This window comes from Sorex araneus, chromosome 5, assembly GCF_027595985.1.
Source record: "Sorex araneus isolate mSorAra2 chromosome 5, mSorAra2.pri, whole genome shotgun sequence".
NCBI classification, from domain to species: Eukaryota; Metazoa; Chordata; class Mammalia; order Eulipotyphla; family Soricidae; genus Sorex; species Sorex araneus.
This window is the reverse complement of record NC_073306.1, coordinates 214,734,816-214,751,865: the sequence shown is the minus strand read 5'-3', so window position 1 is coordinate 214,751,865 and position 17,050 is coordinate 214,734,816. Positions and strand designations below refer to the sequence as shown.

General features: G+C 42.2%; 1 protein-coding gene across 7 annotated transcripts in view; it reads right to left on the bottom strand.

Moving 5' to 3' along the window:
• PDLIM5 (PDZ and LIM domain 5) overlaps positions 1-17,050 on the bottom strand; it is a 170,188-nt gene that overhangs the window by 26,048 nt on the left and 127,090 nt on the right. For all 7 annotated transcript variants that reach the window (XM_055140585.1, XM_055140586.1, XM_055140587.1 and 4 more), the window contains one exon: positions 10,316-10,491. In XM_055140585.1, coding sequence (XP_054996560.1) covers positions 10,316-10,491 — 176 coding nt within the window. The remainder of the gene's footprint in view (positions 1-10,315; positions 10,492-17,050) is intronic.

The window sequence follows — 17,050 nt, the reverse complement described above, 5'->3', positions numbered from 1 at the left end:
CGTTAGACTTCAAATAAAAGGCAGAATTTATTTCCACTAAAAACTGCAATGCTCATCCTTCAGTCTCTGATCTAATCAGATCTCAAAAATATGAGTCTTCCTTGACCGAAAAAAAAAATCGATAAATATATCATTTCTCTCTAAGCTTATAGTGAATAAAAAAGCTTCTTTAGTGTTAAAATGCAGCAGGATACTATAAAGGAATATTTAGTCCTTCCCAAATAAACAAACTATTGTTATCATGTGTCAGGAAAATGCACGATTTAGTCAGAATGATTGCATACAAAACACTACAGGATCTGGGATTCTTCTGATTTCTCTTTGACTATACCAGTTCATTAGTAAATTTGTATTGATTTGAAATTTTATATAAACCTGTGTACTCTAAATACTTTCAAAGTAAAAGTATTCCTTAAAAAACATAAACTAGACATTTCGATGGCATTTTTAAAAAGCCAGCCAAAAGAACAAATAAAAAAAAAAACGTCATTGCTATTAATCAGTGCCACCATTTAACTGCCAAGGATCCCCCTTGATAGGTATTATTATGCCCAATTTATTCTTAATGCTGGAGATATTGTAGATAAGGATGATCCCCGAGAGACAACAAATACTCAAATCATTCATTTTGAAGCCTAAGGTTGTATTTTTTTCCCTTCTCTATTGGACCAAAAGAAATCTACAATCCCTAGGAAAGTGATGCCTTACTTAGTCGCCGGAAAACTGATATTTGTTAATACAGAATATTTGAGGTTAAGAACATCTTTAATTTAAAATATTAAATAAATACTGAGGGTCTCACTATAGTATCAACTAAATGCTTTCTTTCAATGTCTGTTTCCATGGATACAGACAAAGATAAAAACAAGAAAGTTCACTAACATCCTTCCAACATCACGTGCCTTTAGAATAAACAGGAAGTTCTGTGTGCACACAACTAAGAGACACAGGGTGGCTGTGCTTGCGTGCCGTAAGAACGCTCGCGGGCGCCTGAGTGACAGGGCAGTGTGCAGGGCACAATCCCTCCCGGCACCACGTGCGGCTCCCCGAGCCTCACCAGGAGGAGGCCCTGAGAATCCCTGGGTGTGATCCACAAAACAAAACCCAAAAGCTGCTAATGAAAGCTGCAAAAGAAATACTCACCACAGCCAAAGAACTCTGACTGCTGTGAAAGAAAGCCTAACGAAAACTATATTTTCTATAGCTCCAAGAAAAAAAAGTCCCAGTGTTTTGTACAGAAAATAATGATTAGGGTATTATCCAAAATTTCACAGCTCATTGATTTTTCTGAGCAAAAAAAACCTGTTATTACTATACTAGTAAAATAATAACTCAGTATCTAAATGGTCAACATCAACATTTTTTAAAGTGGGAAAAAAAACCCTATAACTAGTGAAAGCAAAATTTAAAGCACTTCTATGAACTTGAAAGAGTTTGACCTACATAAGTGAAAACATGAGTACTTAATTATTTACCAGTTTAGTTCTGTAGAGTTTTTACCTTTTTCCTTAGAATAAACCCCTTTCCATCTCACTGTTTATTTCCATGGCAACATGTCACCCAAGTGATTCCTGCAGAGCTTCACTCAAAGTCAAAGATACGATCTCACAACGACAAGAAGAACTGAAGAGGAGTCAACATTAAAAAGTGAAAATCTAGGGGAAACAAATGTACTAGGCCAAAGGAAATTAAGTATATAATAAAATTAGATTTTCCATTATTTCTCATATATGATACACAATTCACTAAAATTTTGTTTCTAAGTAGACACGTTGCATTAAAAAAGCCCTAGAGACATGAATAACCAATTTCCTGTACCATAATCTGACGTATTCAGAACAAAGTCTAGGTTTTCCATGTCTAATATTTTAATAGAGAAGACCCAGACGAAGGGAATCAGGCTCCCTGGAGAGCAATGGCCAACACTGGCAGCCCAGCCGGGCTAAGGGGTAAGAGCCTGGCATGCTCCTGCCTGCGGGTTCTCTCCGCTCCTGCTGCAGCACTCAGGATAGTACACACGGCCATGCCTACCCTATCAGCTCCATCTGGGGTGACACCCGACAATGCGCAGGGGTTCCTCCTGGCTCTGCACTCAGGAATCACTCCTGGTGGTGCTCGGGGGACCCTATGGGATGCTGGGGTTGAGTCTGGGTTGGCTGCGTACAAAGTACCCGCTGTGCGATCCCTCTGGTCCCAATCTCAGCAACCTCTCATCTCTACGCTCACGTCACACACACAGGATCTTTTAAATGTAACAACTATATGTATCTTTTAATACTGCAGATAAGATTGCTACTTTCTAGGATATTTTAATATTACACACTATGGAATTATACTTGACTTAAAAATGAAATGATGCAGTTTGCCGCTGAAAGAACTGGAGGGTACCATCATGCTAAACGTAACACTAGTAAGGAGGAGAGGGACCAATACTAAAACATCACTCTCCTCTGTGAGACGTGCAGAAACACAGCACAGGAATGACAAATGGCCAAAAGGCAATAGAACTTAAGAGTCACTGGTCTACAGAGCTGAACTGACCGAGGGGTCGGGGACTCTGGTGGGGGACGCCAACAGTCGGCAGCGGGCGTGGTGTTAGAACACGGTATGCACAAACGTCGATCAGTAACCGTACTGAAAATCAGGGTGCCTCAATAAAAACTGGGAAAAAACTTTAACAGGTTTTTTTTTTTTTTATGTCATCTCATCCCCTCTTTTTTGCAATGTCCTATCTGACGAGGCTCACATACGGATCCAGCTTTCTTTCCACCCACCACACAATCCTAAACATACTGGACTACCTGCCCTCGGCTAAGAACTGAAGTTCTTTATGAGTCTTTACATGTGCTCTTCCACAATGGCACTAACCAGATCTATACTAGAGGGCCAGTTCTCTGTCTGGAATTCGTGATCATGTCATGCTGGCCAGCTTGAAAACAGACCCTCACCCCAACCCTCATAAAACACTGAGTGTAAATAAGAAATGCGGAAACTCACCCATACTGATGGATGAAGACAAAAGCCTGGAAGAACCCCAGGCATATCATACTAAAACTCCCTAGAGGAATCAATCTTAAAGATTTTCATTTAAGTAAAGTTCTTTCACAATATAAAGACACGGAAAGTATGAGAAAAACTATGTGAAAAATACAATAGAAATGAGTGAGCCATAGAAAAGTTTAACTAAGAAACAAAATAGTGGTGCTCAGAAGCTAAATGGAAGAAGTTAAAGATCAAATCAATGCGATCCAGAAAAAAAAAAGGAAAAAAATATGAGAATTTTAAAAAGTAAAACAGACTTATGAAATGGCACAGGAGAAACAAAATTCACGTATTGGGGTTTCAGAGAATAAAGACATAATGAGGAAGAAACAATAGCAAGAATCCCACCAACCGGAAGGAGGCGGCATATACTCAAACCTAGGAAACTCAAACCTAGGAAACTCAAAGGGTCCTAAGCAAGCAAACCCAAACAGATGAACAAAAAGATATGCCGTAGTTAAAAACGGCAGAAGTAGGTGGCTGCAGAGATAGTATGTTGGGTAAAGGCACTTGATTTGCATGTAGCCAAGCCAGGGTCAACCTCAGATATCTTGTAGGGTTAGGAGTGAACCCTGAGTGCAGAGCCAGGAGCAAGCCCTTTAGCACAGAGGGATGACCCCCCCTCCAAAAAAAGTAGCAAAAAACAAAGGTGATTCCTTGGTTTGCGGGGATAGTACAGTAGGTAGCGCATTTGCCTGCTGTGGCCAACCTGGCTCTGACCCCTGGCATCCACATGCTCCCATGGGCTCACTCCTGACTTTGCCCTCAGGCTCACTTCTGGCATGGCTCAGGAAACCGTACCAGGCGCCAGGATCAGACTCTCGTCAGCTATATGCAAGGCAAAGCACACTACCTGCTGTATTATCTCTCTTCATTATTATTTTTAAATCTAAGTCCCACATCTTAATAAGAAACTAGAAAGACTAACAACAAATGAATCCAAAATTTAGCAGTAGAAAAAAATTAATAGAAATCAGAGCAGAGGGTCTGGTGTGACAGTCAAGTGGGAAGGTGCTTACCTTCCATGTACTGAGCTAGATTTAATCCCAGCACTGTAGATGGTCCCCAAGACTGTTTCCCAGGCGCAGAGACAAGAGTGAACCCTGAAAACTCCTGGGTGTGGCCCAGAAACAAAGCAACTCAGAGCAGAAATAACTAAAATGGAAAACACAAAGGTAAGGACACTTGACTTTTTTTAAAAAATGAACTAACAAGACTGAGACACCCTTATACTTACAAAGAAAAAAAGAGAAAAATCTTAATACACAAATTCAGAAATAAAAGGGGAAAAACTACAGCAGATACCACAGAAATATAAACAATCATGAGACTACTAAAAACAAATTAATGTCACTAACTTGGAGAAACTAGAAGAAATGGATGGTTTTGACAATTATGCAAACTCCCAAGATTGAATTAGATGGAAATAGAAAATCAAAGATGCCCACCATAAACAAGGAATTTAAACAGTAATTTAAAAATCTCTCCCAAACAAAACCCTGGGTCCAGATCGGTTTACTGTGAGTTCTACCAAGCCTTCAGGGGTAAACTGACCTCAAGCTCCTTCATAAAGTTTATGCAAAAGGAATTCTGCAGACAACTTCTATGAGGTCAACATAATTCTGATACCCAAAGCAGAGACAGTGCTTAAAATAAAACTCCAGATCAATATACCATATGATTTTAGATTCAAGAGTTATCAACACAGTATCAGTAAAACAAATTCAACAAATAGTGAGAGAATCGCACATTACAGCCAAGTGGGATTGATTTCAGGATAACTCCTGCAAGGCTGCTTCAAAATGGGCAAAACAATTATGTAATATACCACCAACTAAGTAAAAGGAAAAATAAAAATAAAAATGGTATCAACAGAGGCAGAGAAACTTTTTGACATGACTGAACATCTGTTTAAGGTTAGAAAAGAAAAGAAAAAAAATGAAACCACCTCAACAAAATGAAGGCAGAAGGAAGTTACCTCATGTAATAGAGACCATATATAGTTAAAAAAAAAAAATCACAGTTAATACCACACTCAATGGCAAAACTCCTGAAAGCTTTTCTACAATCTGGCACAACACATGGATGTCCACTCTGCTGCAATTTATTCACAGAACAGTGGAAGTCCTATCCACAGTAATTAGGCATAATAGAGGAACAAAAGGAATATATCTTGGTAAAAAAGAAGTTCAACTATCATTATTTGCAGATGCATGGAATTGGAGGGTGTCGTGTTAAACCAAGTAAGTTACAAAGGAGAAAGAAAAATGAGTGGACGATCTCACTCATGTTTGGTATATAAAGAAACAAAGAAAGGGATTAGAGAGTGTCCAAGAAAATAATCCCTGCAACAGAACTGAGTTTTCCCACAGGTGCAAAGGGAGTGGACAGGAAGAGTCCGATGGATCCTTTGGCAAAATTGCTACCTCAGTTAAACAAAAATAAAAATTTTTAAGGGAAGCAGAATTAAAAAAATAAAACCCAAAGTTTTATAAGAGTTAATGCTTCAAGGAAAATGTGGAGTGTTCACCTTAAGTGTTCTATGCATCTTTTCTTTAAAGCAGCCACTAATACACGGTACCTAGCATCTACTTTTACTCAACAACTGTTTTAGGAATTTAAGTCTGGTAAGGAGAAAGAATAACTTTTTGACAAATGAATTTCATATCCCTCAGATCATAAGGAGAACATATGTAAAGTAAAATGAGCTGACCTACTTATCAACTCATTCACTCTGTCCTCACTAGTGGCCTATAAATTGTGACAAGTATTGTCAAGTCGAAATAGTAGTTAAGACTCACCTTAATCTTGACCCTTGCCCTTAAAAAATTTTAAAATGGAGGCCGGGGCAGAGAGTTGGGACAGGAGATAAGTCATTTGCAGAGTTAGAAACAGCCCCCTAAGCATCATCCAGTGTTGCCCAATAAACCCCCAAAATACACCCAAAAACGCAGTGAAAGATATTGCATAAAAAAACAAATAACATGATGGGTGCTATTATGCAGTTATCAAAATTTTGTCAAAACAAAGAAAGAAGAATTACAACTAAAAGAGCTTCAGAAGGTTCATAAATGGGGCATCTAATCTTAAAGAATGAACAGAAAATTGTCACAAGTGCAATGGTAGAAAACATTTTAAAGGAGCAGCATGTACGAGATAAACAAGTGTTTGCCCAAGTTTATGGTGTAAACTTGTGAATTTTAGTGTGGTTGTACTGACTATGCAGAACATCAGAAACATTAAATGAGGCTGGAAAAGATCAACACAAACTGACCCGAAGTTCTGCTAAGGGGCCAAACACATCGTGTGTGAGCAGCAAAAATATGAAAAAACATTTTCAAGCAGGAAAGTCACATAAGAAGAACTGATCTGTTAGAAAAAGCCTAATTCATTAATGCAACCACCTTAAAGAATAAAGGAATAAACACTTGACTTCTCCCAAGTATCTTTTACACACTTCAATGGGTGTTAATCACTAATTCATAACAATGTTATAGGAAATATATGGACCTTCCTTTTAATAAGCTGAAGACTGAAAATGCTCCATTTGGGGAACCTCTCAGGTTTTCTGAAGCTACTGTACCACAGTGCAGGCAGTTCCATTCTTTAAGTCAGCAAACTGGGTTCAATGAACAATAAAACTGATCTACCTAAATTTACTATTATTCTAATGAAGTAAGTCATTTACATTTTGTATATCATTAAAATTAGAAATGATGACTGCTGTTCATTACTTCAACTGGACTTCTGAAAACCACCTAAGTCCAGTTGGTAAGGCAGTAATATATACATACGTAGATTTATAAAGATCTATGCACAGATCTCATATCTAATAAACTATACCCACTAATCCTGATTTCCAAGGTGAAACAAAGTCTAGGAAAAATATTACACAGCAAACTACATCACCTATATAAACACATGTATGTGTTTTAAAATTTATGCCAATAAATTTATAAGTTTGGGCAAGATCTACTTATTAAATAAATGCAAAGTTCTCAAGAAAAAAAAGTATTAGGCATATAAACATAGTAAACTCAAATTAAGTTTTAAAACATAAATCTCATTTTCTGAAAACAAACAAAATACTGAGTCTCAAGGTTTACTAGCTCATCAACCTTCTAAGATGATTACTGCATTCACAGTATCAAAGTACTATTACGGACAGAGGAGTCATAGGTAGTGTTACTGATTTTACATAAAACTCAAGCTTCAGGTATTCTTCTGCTATCTTAATATATTCATTCTAGCTCCTGAACATTTTGGATTTCAAAATACTTTGTTCTCAATCACTAACAATCATGCACACGTGTGTACATGTGCTGGTATACATTAAACTATCAACCTGAGAAAAACATGATCCAATCTCAACTCTGTGACACACACCTAGTTCCTATTTATCAACTAATATACAGCATTACTGTGTTCGCAGACCTTCTCAGTAATACAGGCTATACACAGCATGCATGAAATGATCTAAAATTTAAAGTGAGAATTTCAGTGAAAGTAATAAAACCCTGTGACAGGTTCAGAATACCTTAGGAAGTCTTAAAGTTTCAGTAACTCTTTCAATACAGGCTTTTTAAAGGACCCATTATTTCAAAACTACATTATGAGTAAGTCACCACTCAACAAAGACACCTAGTTAAGTGGCGTGCAAACTGTGTTTCCTATGAAATGGTAAAAAATAACAACCAAAAAAACCAACCTCTTTGCTGATCCAAAATACACACGTGTTTATTTAAATATGGAAATTAGAAGGCACATCTTCATAGCATATCTATACTTAATATTTTAAAGTACCATCTTATTTTTATATTCTGATGCTGTTTTTATAAAAATGCTAGTTATGACCAAATTGGTTTCAGAACCAACCACGTGGGTCAGACTGCAGTGAGGGGACTCTGTCTTTCGGTTTTGGGGTCTGGCCACACACCTGGTGCTCAGGGCTCACTCCTGCACGTGGAACATGGGACCGAGGCGCCGTGTGTGAGGAAAGAGCCCTGACTGCCCCTGGCGGCTCCCCTCTCTCCTCCCGAGCACCCGCACTCGAGCAAGGCTGTCTACTGAGCAAGAGGGCACCTGAGGCTCTAAGTGTGAGAGGCTGGAGCCACTGGGTTCGTCTCTGGGTTCCCACGCACACACGGCTTCCCTCCGCACTCTGCGTCCGGCCGACTGACACGGACTGAGGCAGCCTCAGAACAGCTCTCACCCTCTCAAGCAAAAGAGCTTCCTCATTTGCATCAGACGGTTGGGGACCTCAACAGTGGATTCTGAGTGGCTTTGGTTTTGCTTTTTGCTTCCTTCTGGTGTAACAGACTGTCGTGTAGACAAGAATAAGAGTGGACGCTGACTGGCCATCAACTTTGCTACTTCTACAAAAGCATGTAACAGAGACTTTTTTTTTTTTTTTTTTTTTTTTTTTTGCTTTTTGGGTCACACCCGGCGATGCACAGGGGTTACTCCTGGCTCTGCACTCAGGAATTACCCCTGGCCGTGCTCAGGGGACCATATGGGATGCTGGGATTTGAACCCGGGTCGGCCGCGTGCAAGGCAAACGCCCTACCCGCTGTGCTATCTCTCCAGCCCCGTAACAGAGACTTTTATCTAACAATTCGCTTTCAGTGAATCTGCCGGTTACAGCAGCGAGAGGAGTCCTGCACGCGTTTCCTGATCTTAGCCTTACGGCATAACATGACACCGACTTCACAATGCAGAGCATTGTGTACAACGTCTATATTTTTCTAATTTTCAAGCTAAGTATACCTACATTTTATGTAAAAAAAAAACTTAACACTTTAAATAAATACTAATCATATGAATCATGAAATTGTTATTTGCTTCTAATAATTATTATAAATTAAATGAGACTCAGAAGAAAGGGTTCTATTGCCCTCTTGTGGTAATTTTGTCTTACTGTAGTCTTCAAGTATTCGTTCCATTAGAAAAAAGCATATTTTGACATGCTCTGAATTTCCGAAAGTTTAATAGGCAGCGCATTATTTTGACATGCTTCTGAATTTCTGAAAGTAGAGCATTCTCTTTCTTTCTCTGAAGAACATACGTGTCCTCTGTTTAGTTTCTACCTCTGAAATTTTATCCTTCCCTGGCTATTTTTAGAACCTTCTCTGGTTCCTTTGCAATTACCAACCAAAGAAATTTTTTATAATTAGGTTTCTAACACACATCAAGTTATCATAACAAATCCATAGCACAAATAAGCCGAGTAAATGAAAGAATTAAAAACATGAGTCTGAGATGTCAGCACTGTCCCTTCAAAAAGAACAGGTCTTACAGTGTTAATTAATAATCCAATAGCACTGTAGCACTGTCGTCCCGTTGTTCATCAATTTGCTCGAGCAGGCACCAGTAACGTCTCCATTGTGAGACTTGTTGTTACTGTTTTTGGCATATTGAATATGCCACGGGGAGCTTGCCAGGCTCTGATACTCTCAGTAGCTTGCTGGACTCTCCGAGAAGGACAGAGGAATCGAACCCAGGTCGGCCACGTGCAAGGCAAATGCCCTACCCGCTGTGCTATTGCTCCAGTCCAATAATCCAGTATATTTAACAATTTCAAAATTTTCTGTAAAACAGATAACATCGTGGGAGCTGGTGAAATAGCACAGGGGTTGGGCCCTTGCCTTGCACCCAGCCGACCCTGGTTTGCTCCCGGGTACCACATACCTCAGACACAGGTAATGGAATTTTCAGACTTAAAGTGCTGAAAGCAGGTCAGAGGACTGAGGGAACAGAGTTCAGGGAGAAGGAACTGCACGTAGAATATCAGTGGCTGGACAGTAAAGGGAGCCAGAGACAGAGTATCATTCCAGGAGAGTGTCAGTGAGACAAGGCAGCATTCAGGGAGAGTCCCACTTCCCTGGAGAAGGTGGCTCAGTGCTTTAGATTCCGTTCCCATTGGGAGAAGTAGATCACAGAGTCCTTTTGCAGAGAGGAAACTGAAAGTCTAAGAGATGGAGATATCTTTACACTCTGTAAACACGAGTGAAGCACGCAGATGTTTTACTCCTGGCTCTATGATAACTTCTGCTCCTCTGCATAAATCTTCAGAAAACACGATGGAAGAGATTCTTCAGCCATTGTCTGAATGTCAGCACATGCTTTACTTATTCTGTCTTTTCTCCAGGGGTAACAGTTGTTCCAGCTACTCTCTGTGGCCCTTCCTAACTCTGAGGTGGCTGAGAACAAGTTTCCCAGTGACTCCCACCATGCACCCCAGAAAGCAAGACAGCGAGAGGCTTCTCGAGCGTACCTGCCGGGCTTGGCCGCTGCCAGCCTGGTGACTTGATGGCGCTGGTGGAGGCCAGAGGCTTGAAAGCGGCGGCAGTGGTGAGACCGGCCACTCCTGGCCGGGCCGAGGCCGGGCTCTCTGGCCTCTCCGGCATGGTCCGGGCGGAGGCCGCTGCTGGTGCTGGCTCCGGGACGCTGCTGGAAAGCAAACAAGGAAGGATTGGAGCAGAGCAACCGAGCTTAGGTCTGTCTTTCAAACCTACTTGGTCTATGGGAAACAAGAAAGTATCAGTTTGTCAGCTGATGTTTCAAAGAGAAAACTGTCACCTGTGACAGAGGGAGCAGGCAGTTCTCTTTAGGAGAGGAGACGGGCTAGTCGGGCTAGGAAAGGGCGCTTTCCAGAGGGGACAGGGGCCAGCCACAGCGCCAGGAGGAAGCGCAACAGGCGCTGTGGGAAGCCTGTGACGGACACCTCAACTCACCTCACCTCATCTCACCTCACCTCACCTCAGCTCACCTCACCTCACCTCAGCTCACCTCACCTCAGCTCACCTCACCTCACCTCACCTCACCTCACCTCACCTCAGCTCACCTCACCTCAGCTCACCTCACCTCAGCTCACCTCACCTCAGCTCACCTCACCTCACCTCACCTCAGCTCACCTCACCTCACCTCACCTCGCCTCACCTCACCTCACCTCCCCTCGCCTCCCCAGCCTACAGCTCCAGCTCTGCGCAGAGCAGTATTTCATCCCTCAAATGCTCATGGGGCTACGATGGTGTAACTGGACCTTGTCCTGGTTTCTTCCTGTGGCCCGCTCTACCCACTGGCGCTCTCGCCCTGACTTCCCCCCCTCTCAGGATTGTCTATGCCTCTGCAACACTGGGGTGGACGGGGTGGTGCATGGCCTGAGCTGAGAAATGCTGCCTTGGAACGTAACCCCCAGCCTCACTTGGCCTGCCAGCCCCTTTTCAGGAAAAGGAAACCCAGCGGAGCACCCTGGAAATCCAGCTTCTCAGAGCAAGCAAACAAAGTGCCGCTCAACCGCACCAGAGACTTCAGCGCTGGTCCCAGAGACGGTGCTGAGGGGTGGCGAGCACGGCTCTGAAGCAGGGTACGCGGCGAGAAATACCCACGCAGCCAGTAACAGGAGAGAGGATTCTGAAGTGTCTCTGCAGCACCAACAGAGGGCTTGCCTGCTGGGGTGCTCGGGCTTACTCTCGGCTCTTCACCACGGTGTCACCCCTGGCAGTACTCGGGGACCACGGTGGGGGGCCAGGGGCTGAAGTGCGGTTGGTCCTGTCTAGGCAAGTGCTTTGCTCCTGTGCTAACTCTCTGGCCCAGTATTTTAATATGCCACAAATAAATAATTTTGAAAGCAACACTTAAGAACAGGCTACCTTAAGTCTGGGCTATTTACTCATGTGAACTCACAACATATCATTGATGATCCATAAAATCACAGTTCTGAGAAGAAAATTTACAGCCAGGCAATATTAAAGTTATCTATAAACCAGATGTACAGACTAAAAACAAGCTAACCCACATTACTATTTCATACTTAGTAACCTGACAGAACTGAAATTTAATCTCAGCAAAGGAGTCAAAGTTATCAAAGGTGACCACAGTGATAGGCAGTGGTTAGTGCCAACGCTTGTGGCATGCGGTTGAGGGGATCGGCAACATCAGCCAAGTGCTTTAGAACAAACAAACAAACAGAGAAGCACAAAGGCAGTCCTCAACTCTCTGCCCCTCAGAGTCACTCCACAGGGCTGCACGCATTTCCCCGATCTCAACGAGTCCGATCAACACTGAGACAGATCTGGTTAAAGAGAAGGAGGTACTTCCTAACACAGAAACCTGTCCAGGGGGGAAATGCTGTTTCCAAATGTCTTACGAGAGGCATCGCCAGAAGCTGCTTCAGCCAGGGATGGGAAGGCTGTCAAATGTACACGTGATTGGAGCTGACTAGGATGAGGTGCCAAATCACACTTCTGTGACACCCCAAGTCTTCTCAGATGACGCTGCCATCTGTACACACAACCCCGTTTTCCTATCACTATGTTAGACACGATCATGCACAGCTCTGGGATTAAGGATGCCACACGGGTGTACTCTGCCCAGAATCCAACATACTTTTCCAGGCTGCCCATGGCACACTGTGCAGTGACAGCAGTGGGACCACGTGCCCGTGTGCCGGGAGGACCCTTAACGTGCACGCGCCTCGGGGCGGCACCGCCGGGGGCACGGCCACCCAGGGCAGGGAGCTTCGGGGGCCACTGGAGGGAGGAGGTGTTGTTTGTCACAGTTAAAACGCAGTTTTCCAGAGGGCACTAGGTGGCTGGTTTTATTTGCCCTGAAATGGAGGCAGTCAGGGCCAGGAGAGGGCACGGGAGGCGGGCTGCTTGCTGGGACCCTGCGGACAGAAGCAGGAGGAGGCCCTAGGGTGCCCCCTCCAAAAACGGGGAATAAGACCAGAGGGAAGGGAGCGCAGCCTCGGGCTGGGGACTCCTGCTCCACCAGGGCCTTCGCCGCCAGCCCACAGCACACACTGGCTGAACGTCGTGCAGCTGCAGTTTGGTTTGTGTGGCCGAGTTCCACACTCGCGATGGCTGCTTTTAACATGACTTACCTCCTCCACGCACTGTAAACTAAACTAGGGTCACCGCCCAGACAGATCCGGAGCAGCCGCACACGAAACGGCTCCTCTGCCCCTTGAAGACCATGATCCTGGAGGGCTACCAACCACTTTGGGCCCCCGGCGGCTTCCTATGCATCTAGACTGTGAGCTGAGCTACAACCCCATGCCGCCCCAGTGGGGTAGGTTTGTCTCTCTCGACCTGTTCTTTCGGCTGGGGTGGCAGCACCCATGTGGCGACCACCATCTTCTAGAACCCACTACCCAGAGGTACGAGTTTGCAGTGACGTGGCGCGCAGGAGATCTTGGGATGGGGGTGTTACCGCACGTCCTCTGCCCAGACGAGATCTGGAGCGGCCGCACACGAAACTGTGAACTGAGCTAAAAATCAGAAATCCAAAACCGAGCTCATATATTCTTCACTCTCAGCAGTGGAAAACACATTATCAAATGATGCCTTTTCAGCAGCTTTCATTGTTGGGGCAAAATTCTAAATAATAATAGTTTTCTGTTGGAATATTGAATGTATTCAAAGTACAGAGAGAATAAAGTGAAGATCATCAGCCACACAGGTGGGAGGGTGGGGGGGTCTACTGGGGTTCTTGGTGGTGGAACACGTGCACTGGTGAAGGGATGGGGGTCTGATCATTGAGTGACTGAGGCTTGAACCTGAAAGCTTTGTAACTTTTTTCATGGTGATTCAATTAAAAAAAAAAAAAAAACACAACCTAAACTAGTGTCTTTATTGTGACTGTAAGCCTGTAAATTTGGAGAATTTCCTCAACTGAAAAACAAATGGTAGGAAAGCACTACCTTTATCCAAGATTACTGCAAGGATTAAATCAAAGAGAACAAATGAAATAATACAGGTAAACAATTTACCACAGGGTAAATTTACCACAGAATACAGACCAGACACACACACACACACACACACACACACACACACACGTATACATTTACATAAAAACCCAAGAAATGATAGCAATAAAATTTCTGAATCCTACAGTATCTAGATTAGAGTTAATAATCACACTTTTAAAACACCTCATAATTTTTACTTCCAATTGTAGATTTTTTTTATATTTTGGGTAAGATTATAAGATCAACCATGATTTTGCTTCCTCAATTTAATAATTTTTTTCCTAAAGCCAAAGGAGTTTTGTACATATTCTCTCACCAAATATTAAAATGTCAAAACCTTAACCAGAGATCTGTAGCTACAAAGGATATGCAGTAGATTATAAAAAACTTATTATCCAAAATTAATCAGCAGCTGGCTATTCTCTGGGAAACAGAATCTCATTTTGCTTAAAACATTTCACATAAAATAAAAGAATACTATATTTTTTCCTAGATCAGTATTTTTCAACTTTTTTTCACCCCGTGAACTAGTGGGTCACAGACTAGCTGCTGAAAATCAGTAATCAGACAGGCACACAGCCGAGTATGTGTGTGGCATCTAAGTCTCTAAACATCTAGCATGTCTTTTTAATCTGATTTTTAAATTATTAGCTACTATTTAAAAATAAATATTATGCAATATGTTGAAAAGACTACACTGCCCATATTATTTTTATGTTACCAAAACAGTCTAAAATTAGTGACTAATTCATCAATACAGTTAACAGATAAGTAAGACGACTGACAACTGACAGTTACATTTTAAGTATAGATATTTAAGATTGGTATCTTATTTTTGAAATGTGAAATACAATTTTTTTCTAAACTTAAATTGGATAAGACATCCTAAGCAAAATTAAAATGCTTTCTGAAATATTTTAATGAGGAAACCAAAGAAAGTCCACAAATATCCTGATCCAATATCACTAAAATGAAAAATTAAATAGTAATTTTTCACTAGTTTGCCATGTTTAAATAAAAGTTGAATGCTAATATTGATTTCATCTTAACAATACGTTTGTTTCTTGTTTCAAAAATTGAAAATTATAGAGTATAATGGAAAATGCTTATTTTCAAACCAGAAAAAGGTTTAGAAAAGAAGAAGGAAGAATAATTAGCTCTTAGTATAAGTACTAGCTGTAGCACCACACTCTAGCACTGTTGTCCCGTTGCTCATCGATTTGCTTGAGTGGGCACCAGTAACGTCTCCATTGTGAGACTTGTTGTTACTGTTTTTGGCATATCAAATATGCCACGGGTAGCTTGCCAGGCTCTGCCATGTGGGCGGGATACTCTTGGTAGCTTGCCGGGCTCTCCGAGAGGGGTGGAAGAATCGAGCCCGGGTTGGCCGCATGCAAGGCAAACACCCTACCCACTGTGCTATCGCTCCAGCCCATGAAGGACTTGATATCAGTATTCAAAATTCCAAGGACGCCAAAATGGGGGAAGAGGTCTGTCATCATACTGTATTTGATCCTAATTTTAAGATAACTCATACAAAAATCAGACCTACGATGCTCTGACACTATCTCCACTGCTCTCGTTGGTAACTTTCTTAGGAGCCAGCAAGGTTCTCCTACAAACTCCCAACTTCTGCTCTACACAATGGAAGCTAACGTGCTTTCTGAACAACTAGTTCCAAACTGGCAAAATTAATCCCTGTCTGTCCTGTTGCTATTAATAATAAATGACAACGGCTACCCAGCTGCTCTGGAGAGCTGCGGCTTGTCGGAAACGGCACACACACTTTTGCATGCCACATGCTTGGACCCACCTTCCTGGGGAGCTGGTGAAGACCAACACCCTGTTAAATTTCAGAGAAATCCTCACTCCAGGTGACATCAGCAACCTGGCTCCAAAGAGACCAAGTACTGACAAAGCCCAATTGCTAAATCCCTGCATAGTTAACACTCACAACTCAACATCAGGCAAACCTTTTCTTTAGAGAAAAGTGGACTCTATTTCCCCCTTTGTTTAAATATCTCAAAGATTTCCCAGAACTAGAATTTTTTTTGGGGGGGGGTCACACCTGGTGATGCTCAGGGGTTACTCCTGGCTCTGTACTCAGGAATTACTCCTGACGGTGCTCAAGGAATCATATGGGATGCTGGGAATCGAAGCCGGGTCAGCCACAGGCAAGGCAAACACCCTACCCACTACACTATCTCTCCAGCCTCAGAACTAGAATTTTAACACTGAAAACCTCCATGACACCAGAGACTTTTCCTACCCTAGCTATGTTACTTGTTAGCATCACAGGTGTATATTGTGCCATTAATTTTATGTTCTGCTAGAAATGACTTTATAAAGCTATTTCATTGGAATTAGGCCTTTACTCAACAATTAAGTATAATGTTAATTTTACATTTGGCCTGATATTCTGGGTGAAACAATGAAGTATGAAATAAAAAATAATTATACATTCCAGTATTTCTAAGTTATGGTAAAAAAATGTTTACCCAAATAAAAACCTCCCATTTTCAGAACTACAAAGTAGCAATAGGCGATCAAAACCATTCTTTCTGGGCTTTAATATTTTACTAAAAGTACCTGACACTGGACAATGTGGCTTTGTACACCCATGCACAAAGACAAGGTTCCACTGCAATTAAAATACTTGCACAATCATTCACCATTTAATCAAGTGTGAAATCAAAACATCAAGTGTGACAATAAAAAGATGTCACAAAGGGTTAGAAGGAGTTAATGGTCACACAAAATCACTTGCTTGTATATTAGCATTATGTATCAAATGGGCACAAATCAGCATTCTGATTTTCTTATCTGGCCTGTTAGCACAAGGGTTAAGTGTTAGAGAAGTCGTCTCTAACAGCAGACCCCTTAGGAGAGCCGCTCACAGTACCTTATTTCCTTAACACGGAGAGACTCGGCTGACTTCCTGGAGAACTGGAGATAGGAAAAAGCTAAAGGCTCAGAAACAGGGCTGATGCAAAGTGCATCCAGGAGTGAGTGAGGGCTTTCATGACGGGAGAGCTTGGTGAGCACGCAGAAAGAGTGTTAAGTTGGAAAATCTATTACCAACAGTAGAAAGTTTTTTACAGTCTATGGTTTAAAATGGAGGGAGAGAGGGAGATAGAGAGGGGGAGAGGGGGAAAGGAGAGAGGGAGAGGGGAAGGAGGAAGGGAAGGGGGAGGGGGAGGGAGAGGGAGAGGGAGAGAGAATCAGAGAACAAATCAGAAGCAAGAGAATGAACAA